Source organism: Erythrolamprus reginae, chromosome Z (genome assembly GCF_031021105.1).
Source record: "Erythrolamprus reginae isolate rEryReg1 chromosome Z, rEryReg1.hap1, whole genome shotgun sequence".
NCBI classification, from domain to species: Eukaryota; Metazoa; Chordata; class Lepidosauria; order Squamata; family Dipsadidae; genus Erythrolamprus; species Erythrolamprus reginae.
In genome coordinates this window covers 134264882-134277855 of record NC_091963.1, presented here as the reverse complement: position 1 = coordinate 134277855, position 12974 = coordinate 134264882, and the positions used below count along the sequence as shown (strand labels likewise).

The 12974-nt window shown below is 41.0% G+C and overlaps 1 protein-coding gene across 1 annotated transcript; it reads left to right on the top strand.

Moving 5' to 3' along the window:
• Positions 1-769: 769 nt before the first annotated feature.
• IZUMO3 (IZUMO family member 3) lies at positions 770-12484 on the top strand. The gene is made up of 7 exons (XM_070728562.1): positions 770-1001; positions 1306-1380; positions 5981-6070; positions 8253-8270; positions 8460-8540; positions 10116-10206; positions 12396-12484. The coding sequence occupies exons 1-7, from the start codon at positions 770-772 to the stop codon at positions 12451-12453; spliced, it is 645 nt and encodes a 214-aa protein (XP_070584663.1). The 3' UTR covers positions 12454-12484.
• Positions 12485-12974: the final 490 nt, after the last annotated feature.

The window sequence follows — 12974 nt, the reverse complement described above, 5'->3', positions numbered from 1 at the left end:
TCTGGAAGCTAAAAATGCCCTCCCAGAGCCTCCGTACAAACGAAAAATTAGTTGCCGGCACACACATGGAACTGAGCTAGGGCAACGGCTCGCATGCCAGCAGATATGGCTCCGCGTGCCACCTTTGCCACCCGTGCCATGGGTTCGCCATCACTGTTCTAGGCTTTCTCTTACAGCCTCTAGCACAAAACAGACATCGAAAACAGCCTCTGTCTCTCAGCTAGGCCCAGTTTGTGATTCAGAAATGGGCATTTTGTACTCATCCGAAGTTCTTGACAAGAGGTAGTAGCCCTGCTCAGCCCTTCTCTTAATTTTATGTACCCAAATATCCACTGCCGTACGAAGCAGGCTCCTTAACATTTCCCAGGAAAAGTGTCCCCAGCTGATTAGAGGTTGCTGGATCCTTTTGCAGCAGCAACTTAGCATCGTAAATAAAATATGCAGCAGCATCTGGCCAGCAACGGAGGCAGGTCCCAGCCAGTTCCACGGGGCCAGCCCATAGAAGTAATCCAAGCAGGGAGGCTGTAGCCATGAGAACCAGAAATCAAAAACAGCACTTCCTGTGCCAGGATGACGTCAGCAATGGCCCTGTGCAGCATCGTACATCACTTCCTGTTCTATCCCTAGCATCACAAACGCTCACACCCACCGCCTGGTGATCTGTTCTTTCTCCTTGGCAACGTTTCTCTGAGTCAATTTCTCCTGCCATTGCAGCCTTCAGGAAAGAGGTTGCCGTGGTTACAGTCTACAGCCCTGTAAACTCTTGGCCATGTCATGGTGCTTCCAGGTTTCGCTGGCTTGCTTCTTTTGGCCCTTATCCTTCCAGAGGGTGGGCAGCTGCCTTCAGTGTGACCCCCGTTTCTTGAAATGGGTGGTGTCTCTGATGAAGGAGACCCTGCCAGAAGACCTTCCAAACCGAGAGTCCCTGATCACACGGCAGCTCCAAGCCTTGGCAGAGTTGCACAGCACTTTCCTTCGGAGGAATTACGAGCGAATTATAGGTGCGAACAGAAGGCGAATTTATTTATTTATTTATTTTATTTATTATTTAGATTTGTATGCCGCCCCTCTCCGAAGACTCGGGGCGGCTCACAACAAGATAGAACAAATCATAAATAATCCAAATAACTTTAAAATATTTAAAGATTTAAAAGAACCCCATATACTAACAGACACACACACAAGCATACCATGTATAAATTAACCATGCCCGGGGGAGGTTATCTTGAATTATCTTCAAGGCTGGGGAAGGTGGGGATTAGGGCAAGATTACAGGGTGACATCTGTGAATGTCTTTTTTCGCAGATGTCCGAGGAGCGTTCGCGATCAGATTGCATATCGTTAACATGTTGAAAAACATCAAAGAAAGGCAATGGAAAGGTGAGCAAGAAAAAACCTGGGTAGAGATTGCAACCGAGCGTGGACTGTGGTTACAATCTGCCCTCATTTATTTATTTATTTATTTATTTATTTATTTATTTATTCATTCATTCATTCATTCATTCATTCATTCATTCATTCATTCATTCATCCAATACACAAATACATAGGAAGAAAAATAGACATGTAGTAATATATATAAGGATAAAAGTGAACTTAGAGGAGAGGATATATGAAAGAAAGAAAATATATATGATGTGAGAGAAAGGAAAGACAATTGGACAGGGGACGGAAGGCACACCAGTGCACTTATGTACGCCCTTTACTGGCCTCTTAGGAACCTGGAGAGGTCAATCGTGGAGAGTCTAAGGGAGAAATGTTGGGGGTTAGGGGTTGACACAATTGAGTCCGGCAGTGAGTTCCACGCTTCGATAACTCGATTGTTGAAATCATATTTTTTACAGTCAAGTTTGGAGCGGTTTGTATTAAGTTCGAATCTGTTGCGTGCTCTTGTGTTGTTGCGGTTGAAGCTGAAGTAGTCATTGACCGGTAGGACGTTGCAGCATATGATCTTGTGGGCAATACTCAAACCAAATCAGACAATAATCTCCTGTTAATTGTCTCTATGAATGCAATCACTAAAGTGGGCTGTTTTCTCTATAACCAGTGTTGACTGGCCCACAGCTACGCTGCCTCCGAACTGATTTAACTGTTGTCCATAAAATCATACATCACAATGTACTCCCTGTTAGCGACTACTTCACCTTTAACAACAATAACACAAGAGCACGCAATAGATACAAACTGAATGTAAATTGTTCCAAACTAGGCTGCAGAAAATACGATTTCAGCAATAGAGTTGTCAGCGCCTGGAATTCACTACTGGACTCTGTTGTTTCCTCCCCCAATCCCAAAATCTTCAACCTTACATTATCTACAATAGACCTCTCCCCTTTTCTAAGAGGTCTGTAAGGGGCGTGCATAAGTGCACCTTTGTGCCTACCATTCCTGTCCTAATCGTCTTTTTTATCTTGTCTATCTCTACTTTATACTTATATTATGTTAAACATACTACAATACAATAGTATATTTGTATGACAGATAGATAGATAGGTAGGTAGGTAGGTAGGTAGGTAGGTAGGTAGGTAGATAGATAGATAGATAGATAGATAGATAGATAGATAGATAGATAGATAGATAGATAGATGTTGTGGTTGACTCTGGTCCAGCTCCTGCCCCAAGGAATGTGGAGGTGGATGTGGGGGAAACATCCACATGCCACAGGCCTGTTTTGCTCCCGATAGAATCTCCCGACGAAGACTCCTCTGATGAAGGAAGCGTGAGGGGCAGGGAGGAGGGGAGTTTGGGAGACAGCCCAGGAGAAGATCGATCATCCTTATAATCACTGCATTCTGAACAAGAACTTATGACAGACCCACGCATGTGTAGAGTGATGCATAGGAGAGAACAACTGAAGGATTATTACAGGAGATAAGTGAGGCCACCTGTGGTTGGGTGGGGCTGCTGTAATTAGTGCTACAGATAAAAAGAGCAGCGTGCTGGTTTAGCCTCGTGGAAGTTTATCTGATTCATAGTTTTGTCAAGATCGTGGTTTTTGCTGTTTCCCTGTTGAAGATTGTGTGTGGACATTCTGGATTTTGGAATTGGACTCAATTTCCCAGTTACTGGGTGAGAAATTGGATTGCATTTAACCTGTGCCTTGTGTGTACCAGAAAATCCCTTTGACATTTAAAAAGGGAGTTTTTTCTGCTTTTCTGTTGATAAAGACTTTTGGGTTTTCCTTCTATCGTGTGGTGTGTGTCTTTTTGGACCAATTACCCTGTAATTACGGGTGGTTGGGACATGCCGCCAGAATAGATAGATAGATAGATAGATAGATAGATAGATAGATAGATGATAGATAGATAGATAGATAGATAGATAGATGATAGATAGATTGATAAAAGTCATCCAGCCAGCTTTTGTTCCAAGGCAGGATTAGAACTCATAGTCACTTGGTGATTGGTCTGAAGTCATCAGGCTGGCTTTCATGCCTTAAGATGGTGAGAAAGAATTCAGCGTCTATACTGCTGCAATACATATTCTGGCGGTTACAAATCGGTTACTAGTGAGGGATGTTGGAAACATGAAGTCAATAGGAAAATTCCTCTCTTGATCTTGTGGCCTCAGACCTTGCCTCCATTAAACGAATGGATTCAAATACAGCAGAGGTGTCAAATTCAAGCTCCGCAGGCCGGATCTGGCTCACAAGACACTTAAATCTGGCCCGTGAGGCCAGCCTGGAGATAGCAAAGGACCAACCTGCATCCCATTTTGGCCAGCAAAATGCTGCAGGCGTGCATAAGCACACCATTGTGCCTACAGTCCCTGTCCTACCATCCTATTGTCCTAGTTTATCTATACTTATTTTTCTTATGTTTACGTTTATACCAAAACTTGCTAACTTGTACATGTTTTGACAAATAAAGTTATGAGATTTGATTCCTTGAAGCAGCTCCATCTGTTTCCTTTATCGATTTATGGCCAAAAAAACCCTGCCTTCCATCGCCGTTCAAAGATAGGCTGTTTTATTTATTTATTTTTAATATAAATTTTTATTGATTTCAAAAATATATACATCTACACATTTACAAAACCTAACAAAAAAAGAAAAGAAAAGGGCACAAAACAAAACATACAAAGACAAAAATAACAACAACAACAATAATAATAGTTGAATAATTAATTAAATACAATAAACAATATTAACAATGACAATAAACAAACCACAAAATATATATCATTTGTATTCTCTTGTGAGGAGGAAAAAATAAACAGTCTTTTCTGGTATCAAATTATTTTCTGGTGAAAGAAACAATCGGTATTTACTGTTATTCCTTTTGGTTATCAATGTCTTTTTTGTTGTTGTTATTTTCTTAGCCGCTTTCGTACGTTCCTACTTGATTAATTTAATTTCATACAAATTTTATTTTAACAAAGCACTGTATATATATCATACTTGATCTGTTGTATCAAAAAAAGGGAAAAAATTGCTATTGTTATATTTTAATTTAATCTTTTATTTCTTCTTTTAAACCAATCATAAAAAGAATTCCATGTTTTATAGTAACCGGAGTCTTCTTTATTTTTTAATTTAAAGGTTAAAGCATCAGATTCTGCACAGTCCACATGCTGTTTTAATAAAAGAGATCTACACTCACATAATTTATTTATTTTTATTTATTTATTTTGTCCAATACACAATGAGGGCTTTAGTGGGTATATATCTCTATACACATACCGTATTTCCCCGAAAATAAGACAGCGTCTTATATTACCGTAATTTTTGCTCTCAAAGATGTGCTATGTCTTATTTTCAGGGGATGTCTTATTTTTTTCCCCAATGAATTGTATCCTGTACCAAAAACTTGTATCCTGCAGCAAAAACGCATCCAAACATGCAGCCGCATGTTGGATGCATGTTGGATGTGTTTTGAATCTGATTGATGCACTGTTTAGGGATGCAATTTATGGACAGCAGTGTTATATATGTTCTGTTTGGGAATGCTGTGAAACGAAACGTCTCCTACGTCTTACTTTCGGGGGATTATATTATATTCGGGGGATTATAAATATATATATGTCACATGTTTTTTGCTGAATTTGAAAATTAAGGGAGACTAGGATAGATCTATTTCGGCCTTATTTTGGCCTCATCAGTTAGCCATACCCACTGGGACTTGAACCTGCAACCTTTGCCTTGTAAGGCAGAGAATTATCCTGTAGGTTACAGTATCCAATCCCTTCAGCTCTGCACCAGGGAAGGGTTACATATTTTTGTGTCGAATCACCCTGGTGTATTGGAAGGAACATCACAGCTCCTTATTTTGCCTCTCGGCCCAACCCAGAGCCATTTCCAAGGCAGTTAATTTTATTGATAGCCGATAATCCTATCTGTATGTGTCACATGTTTTTATATTATATTATATTTATATTATATTATATTATATTAGGCAATTCTACGAAATCTCTCCTATGTCTTACTTTCGGGGGTGACTTATTTTCGGGGAAACAGGGTAGTAAAATACATGATGAAGGTCATAGAGGAGATACTCATAGTAAAATATATCTAAGAAATAATAGAAAAGAAGATATAGTAATAGAAAATATCAATGAAAGAATAGAAGAAGAGATATAGGAATAGAAGAAAGGTATAGGAGATATAGGAGAGCAATAGGACAGGGGACGGAAGGCACTCTAGTGCACTTGTACTCGCCCCTTACTGACCTCTTAGGAATCTGGATAGGTCAACCGTGGATAATCTAAGGGTAAAGTGTTGGAGGTTTGGGATTTGGATAAGATGTGGAACACTTCTGAACCTGTGGTACTCCCTGACCTTGATTGTTTTTTTTGCAAACATTTCATTACCCAGCTAGGTAACAACCTCTGCAAGAAAACAGCCAAGCTCATAGAGCATCAAGGACCCCTCAGAGTCCAACTATGTTGTGAGCTACAAATATTCTGTTCTACTGGTACTTTTGAATCTTCTCCAACCGAATCTTGGCCAGAACCATCTTATCTTCCATTTTTCTCCTCATAGGAGTTTTACTGTGGCAGCTCTCAATGTACCAGCTACGCTTTTCCCTGAGGGAGAAGATTCACCAGAGTCTGGAAGAATTTGCTGATCTTGGTACCAATTATGAAGAGTGAAAAAAGAGAAGGCAAAACGTCCAGCACAGCCTATTTCCATCACGTATATGTGTATATACACACACACAGAGAGTAATGGGCAGCCAAAATTTTTACTGCCACACTGTGGGTGTGGCTTAATGGTCATGTGACTGGGTAGGAGTGGCTTATCAGCCATGTGACCAGGCGGGAATGACTTGAATGATCAGCATCGTTCAAGTGAACTGTTAAGTCTTCGACTTATAACCTTACCAGTGTCGCTCGCTGGGGTGATAATTTGCTTCGTGTTTCTCGCGCTCTCCTTCCTGGGTCGCCCCCCCCGCCTCAGGCTGGGTAGCTAGACGAATGGGTGCTTCCAGAAGCATAAATGCTGTCAGTGCCGCTTTCACCCACGCCTTCTGCTTGTACCTCAGGTGGGAGGGCCACGTGAGGCTGGAGGGGAGCCAGGCAGGAGAGAGGGAAGCTCGTCCGAAGCTAAGAAGGAGGAAAGAGGAAAAAAGCAAGGAGCACAGACGTAGCAGCAGCAGCAGGGGAAAAAAGGAGAGCCGAGCCAAGATCAGTAATCCAGGAGGTGACAGCCACTGATCAGCTGGAGCTGCACACGCATCTTCATTTTTTGCCAGTGGAACTGTGTTCCACCCCATCCTGCCTACTGCCCACCCCTGCACACACACACACACACACACACACACACACACAAATACACAGACTTGCACATTTAATAACTTTATGACTGTTTTCCAACCTTGTCATCTTTAAGATGGGTGGACTCCAATTGCCAGGAATCTGAGGAGTTTAAATCCACACATCCTTAAGTTGCCAAGATTGGAAAACATTGCTTTATGAATATCTATTTTTATAGTAAGTATTCCAGGTTAAATGGGATGGCGTACAGGCACGGGGACTCCAAAAATAAGTCTCTTAGCCATGTTGGATTGGGGGGGGGGGAGAAAGGATCTCCCAAATCTATAGTTACTGTAGGTAAAAGTATCAGGAGCATTTGCAGCACAGGACATAGAGAAAACCCAGGCAGCTCCATCCAAACCCTGATTTGCCTTTAAAGGCATGTTGGAAAAGGTGCTTCTGCAAGTTGTGTGTGTCCTTTTGGACCTGTCCGTCCTTCTCAGAGCTCCTTGATACTATCATGGCAAGAAATAGAGTGGGGAGAGGGGATATGCCAGGGATCATGGATGTATGTTGAAGTCAGTGAAGGGTTGCAAAAAATGTTACTACTATGCTGTGGGCATGGCTTAATTTGTGGGTGTGGCTTGCCAGCTATGTGACCAGGTGGGAGTGGCTTAAAGGTCATGTGACTGGTTTAAAGATGGCCAACTTCATGTCACTCACGTCAAGGGTTTGGGTTAGGTTTAGGGTGCCTGGCCTCTCCTTGCCTCAAAGAGATATAATTTCCCTTACTATTACTGAGCATATATACAAAATACTGTACACTATTTAATTCTATGTACATATCTATGCCATATATGTACATACATGTTACACACAGGCACACAAAATTATACATTACTATATAACGTGTTTGTACACACACGCGCATGCAACTATTCTAAAATTATACACATTCAACCTCATTTACAGTGATAGGAAAAACATAAACAGAGCCCAGAAGGGGAAATAAGAAAAAAATTCAAATTTTTTCTACCGGTTCTGTGCATCCGACCGTACTTGTAGCAACCCATCACTGGTTGAAGTTCAAATGATGCCTGTAATTATAGCTGCCATCTTGAATTTTACTCTTATTTTGTGGCAGAAAGAAATGTGTTTTTTCCTTATGAAAATTATGGACCTTTGTCATCAATGAAGCAAGATTTAGGAGCCAAGTTGGAGGTGGGGAAGAGTTGGAGTTTATTTCTGTCCCAAATCCCAAACATTCCATACATCTTTCAGTGCCCTTCCTTAGTACTCTAGCTTAGATTCACCCATCAATTTGAAATATATTAATCTTATTTAGAAGATGCTAATATCAAAATTGTCCGTTGGAGGAAAATCTATGAGACAATTCTAGGACCACTGTCTTGATTCTGTATTGTTGAATTTCTTCTTGCTTACTTAGCATTCTGTACTCCTGGGTCATCTGATTCAATTATGTATTAGCTGGGAAAAAGTCTCTTATGAGTTTTCATTCTCTAAAACAATCCTCTTTTCTTTTTCTTTGCACTTTCTAGCTTGTTCAGAGGATTGCAGTAAGTATGACAAGTTTCAACTCTCTTCACCTTCAGTTATTTACTACTTACATTACTGTTTCCCAACCTTGGCCACCTGAAGTTATATGGACTTCAACTCCCAGAATTCCTCAGCCAGCCACACAAGTAGCCAACACCTATTTAGACTATGGGTGCTTTTCTGAAGTTTACTACATTCTTCTTTTGCAGCAGTGATAGAAGGACCAATTCTGGACTGCTGGACATGTCTGCGTATCAACACACAGTGTTTTGATGGAGAAGTCTGTGGAGGTATGGATTTAGAAAGGGAAGGGTGATTTTTTTATTTATTCTGCATCTCAAATCTTTTGGAATAGTCTTCTCATCTCCAGATACGTTAAAATATTGTTAGCCATAAAAGTTAGCAAGATTCCTTAATCTGTTAAAGATTAAAGAATGCAGTTTACAGTGTGGTTTACAGATATCTGGGACCTCGTTTTACTGATGTTGGAAGGAAGGTTAGCCCTAAGATAGATCCACCATAACTTCAAACAATCATTAAATTACCAATTATAAATCAAGGTCTACCTCTATTCCTCTTTTCTTGCTCACTTAAAGGTGCCTTTTGGGCAATTGAAACAATAAACTAATAGCAATAGCATTTAGACTTATATACCACTTCATAATGCTTTTATATCCCTCTCTAAGCACTTTACAGAATCAGCATGTTGCCCCCAACAATCTGGGTCCTCATTTTACCCACCTCCAAGGATGGAAGGCTGAGTCAACCTTGAGCTGGTGGTGAGATTTGAACTGCTGAACTACAGCTAGAAGTTATCTATCTATCTATTTATTTATTTATTTATTTATTGTTAGAGTTGGAAGGGACCATGCAGGTCATCAAGTCCAACCCCGTGCCTAAGCAGGAACCCTATAGCATCCTAGCCAAATGGCAGTCCAATTTTCTCTTTAAGATGTTCAGAGTATTGAAGTAGCCTGCAGTGCTGCACTCTAACCACTGCGTCACTCCAGCTCTTAATGGGGCAGAAATGTACTCTATCCCAGCATTAAATTTTATGTCGGTTCAGAGGTGGATTCCTCCCTTCGATAGAACCGGTAGCAAACTGCTGGTGATGTCACGGAGCAGGTTCTGTGAGTGCTGGTCCGTGGACGCTGACATCTTTTCTGGGGATTTTTTTTTTTAAAGTTGGGGATTTTTTTGCTGAGTTTTTCCCTTGTGCACATGCGCAGAAGTTGAGTTAGTGGCACTGTGCATGCGCCACCAATTTGTTTTTGGCTTTTTGTGTGGATTTTTTTGCAATTTTTCAGCACTGTGTATGCACACCCACGCAACGCAGGAGCAAGCGAACCAATGGCGAGGTAAGTTAGAACCCACCCCTGTGTGGGTTCACACAAGGCTCTAAAACAGTGGTTCTCAACCTGGGGGGTCAGAACCCCTTTGGGGGTCGAACGACCATTTCACAGGGGTCTCTGAAGACCATGGGAAAAGACAAATTTCCCATGGTGTTAGGAAGTAAAGTTTCTATTCTGGCGCCTTGGAACATATTTTTACAATCCGACCAATCAGGCGTTTACAGTGGGAGTGTCCCTCTGACCTTCCTGCCAATCAGCCCAAAGCTCTGTTGGGAGAATTGGTGTTAGACTTATGGTTGGGGATCACCACAACATTAGAAAGGTTGAGAACCACTGCTCTAAAAGAGGTTTTTGTGATGGAAGCTGCTTCTGACTTGAAAAGTGAGCCCATCGAATTATGATCTAATCGAAAAATATTAAGCAATCCCAATATTCACCAGGCGTGAAGAGTCCTTGCTTCCATTCAAAGCTTCTTGATCATAAAAAGCTAAAAAATTATTTTCTCTTCTTCAGTGGAAGACAGGCGTCTGGCAGAATACAATGAAATCGTTCTTTATGTTTTCCTTGTTTGCGAGTCGGTCGTAATAACCTCAGTCATACTTATGTGAGTAAACTCTCCAAACCCTAAGAATTTTCCCAAATGTTTAGGAATACAATCATTAGATTAATTCTCCTTACTTTCCTTTATTCCTAAAGAAATCAAAGGATGTTAATGAAAGGTATTTTCTTGTGATTATGCTTACCGCCTAAAGCAGTGATGGCGAACCTCTAGCACGGGTGACACAGGTGACACGTGGAGCCATAACCGACGGCACGTGAGGCGTTGCCCTATGTCAGCTCCAGCGCGCATGTGCGCCCTGGTCAGCTGATTTTCAACCTTCCTTTTTGCTCTCCCCAGGTCTCAGGAAAGCCTCCTGAACCCTGGAGATGGCGAAAAATGGCCCAACGGGCCTACCGTAAGTCTAAAGGCTTCAGTGAGGCCTATGTGCAAGCACAGGGGGACAGTGTGGGGGGACACATATATGCGAGGGAAGGGCATTGCATTATGGATGTGGGCACGCACTGGCGTGCACACACCCTTTTGGCACCCCGGGCCAACAAAGGTTCTCCATCACTGCCCTAAAGGATCTGGACTGGGGTCCCCAAACCTGGCAACTTTAAGACTCATGGACTTTTGCCGCACGAATCCCAGCTGCCAATGAGGTCCCACAGTTTGTTTGTTTGTTTGTTTATTTGTTTGTTTATTTGTTTGTTTGTTTGTCAAACAATTATAGGGTGGTAATTTGTACATATTAAACATTTGATAAGTAATGATAAAAAGTAGACAATAGGACAGGGACGGTAGGCACAATGCCTTCTCCGGGTCCCGTCGACTAAACAATGCCATTTGGTGGGACCAAGGGGAAGAGCCTTCTCTGTGGCGGCCCCGGCCCTCTGGAATCAACTCCCCCCAGAGATTCGAATTGCCCCTACTCTTCCCACCTTCCACAAGATGTTGAAGACCTATCTAAGTCACCAGGCATGGGGGGAATAACTATCTTTTTCCCCCATTACCACCTTTTTCTGACTGTAATATATGAGAATGGTGTGACTGTGTAGTAATGATCGTTTTTAGTATTTCTGGGTTTTAAATTAGTTTTTTTAAAACTTATATTGGATTTGTACTTTGTATATTGTATTGTTGTTGTTGTGAGCCGCCCCGAGTCTTCAGAGAGGGGCAGCATACAAATCTAATAAATCCAAAGCCAAATCCAACTCCCAGAATTCTCCAGCCAGATACCTGGGACTTGAAGTCGACAAGTCTTAAAGTTGCCAAGTTTGAAGACCTCTGATCTGGACACTCTCCCTATTCTATACATTGCTGGAAAAGTTTCTGTACAAGCATGGAATTAACATTTATAAAATGAAAACCTTGATTTTTTTTTTTAAGTAAAAAAGCAAGATTTCCAAAGCAATTTTCCTCAATTTTGACAGCTTTAAGACATACGGATTTCAGCGCCCAGAATTCCCTAGCCAGCATGAATGCTGGGACTTGAAGTCCACAAAATTGCCAAGGTTGAAAAACATTGCAGAGAAAGAATAGGAATGCCTTCATAGGTATAACTATTTTGTCACATTCCCTGGTTTGTATGCCTGTGTTATGCTTTTTTGGGGCACAATATTAATGAGCAAGATCATCCTGTGGTGTATGTAGGGCATATAAAAATATGGTATAAAGAAAGCAAACAGAAATCTGAAAGGTTTGGGCAGAACATTTCTTGGATGGTCAAGAATTTGCGTAGTTTATTCGTTTATATAATGGGTCCTCTACTTATGAGCACAATTGAGATCAGAATTTCTGTTGCTAAGCAAGAGGGTTGTTGAGCAAGTTGTGCCACAGTTTTTACCACAGTTGTTAAGTTAATCACTGTGGTTGTTAAGTGAATCACACAGTTGTTAAGCAAATCTGACTTCCCCCATGGACTTTGCTTGTTGGGAGCTGACTGGGAAGATTACAAAGGGTGATCACATGATCCCAGGACTTTGCAACTGTTGTAAATTCATTCTTTATGCCAAACCCCCAAATTTTGGTCACATGATCATAGGGACGGTATGATGTAAGTGTGAGAACCAGTCATGTCAATGCTACTGTAGTTACTACGGTGACAACGAATAGTTGTAAATAGAGGACAACCTGTAAAGCAGAATAGTATAATTAACCACCAGATTTGTCTGTTATTATATGTAGATTCGAACTCAGTTCAGATCATCAAACCTAAGAATCCTCTCCTAACCATATTTACTCACTTGCAGATACACAGTGTGTTTCAAGTACAGGAAGCGCATGCTGCTAAAATCTTTGGGCTATTAATTGCATATATAGGCCAGAAAGCCAATCTCAGTGACTTTTCTTCGCTCAAAGTATTTTTGATCTTCATTCTTGACAAGCCTGAATAATAATTAAAAAATCCATTTGTACAGAATAGAATACCTGTCATTTTTTGAGCAGACTAGAATCACTTGTTTTAAACTATGGAGTAAGTTTGCAGTCACAAAGACATTTCTGTTTATTACGGGGAAGAGGATCAGGAGACAAAATATGTGGGAATACCAATCTGTGTCTTGAAGTTTGTGTTGGGCTGGTCAGGCTTCATACACTGAAGGTTTAAGAATGAGGAAGGAGTAGGTCACAGCTAAACATACCGATAGAGCTGACTTTTCCAGTACACAAAAATCCTAGGAGAAAAGCAGAATTAATAATGACTCCCAAAAATCTTTATGAGGTGTGGTTATTTGTATCACCTTTGGAAAAATCCATTGTATATAAAATAGTTTAAGTTTTATTTTAAGAAGACCAGTGTCTGCTGTTTTAGGTTCTAGTTTAACAAGATA

Coding starts and splice junctions, on each gene's coding strand:
- IZUMO3 (XM_070728562.1), top strand. CDS start 770: ATGTCATGGTGCTTCCAGGTTTCGCTGGCTTGCTTCTTTTGGCCCTTA. Junction 1,381..5,980: donor CAAAGAAAGGCAATGGAAAG/GTGAGCAAGAAA, acceptor TTCTCCTCATAG/GAGTTTTACTGTGGCAGCTC. Junction 10,207..12,395: donor ATAACCTCAGTCATACTTAT/GTGAGTAAACTC, acceptor ACTCACTTGCAG/ATACACAGTGTGTTTCAAGT.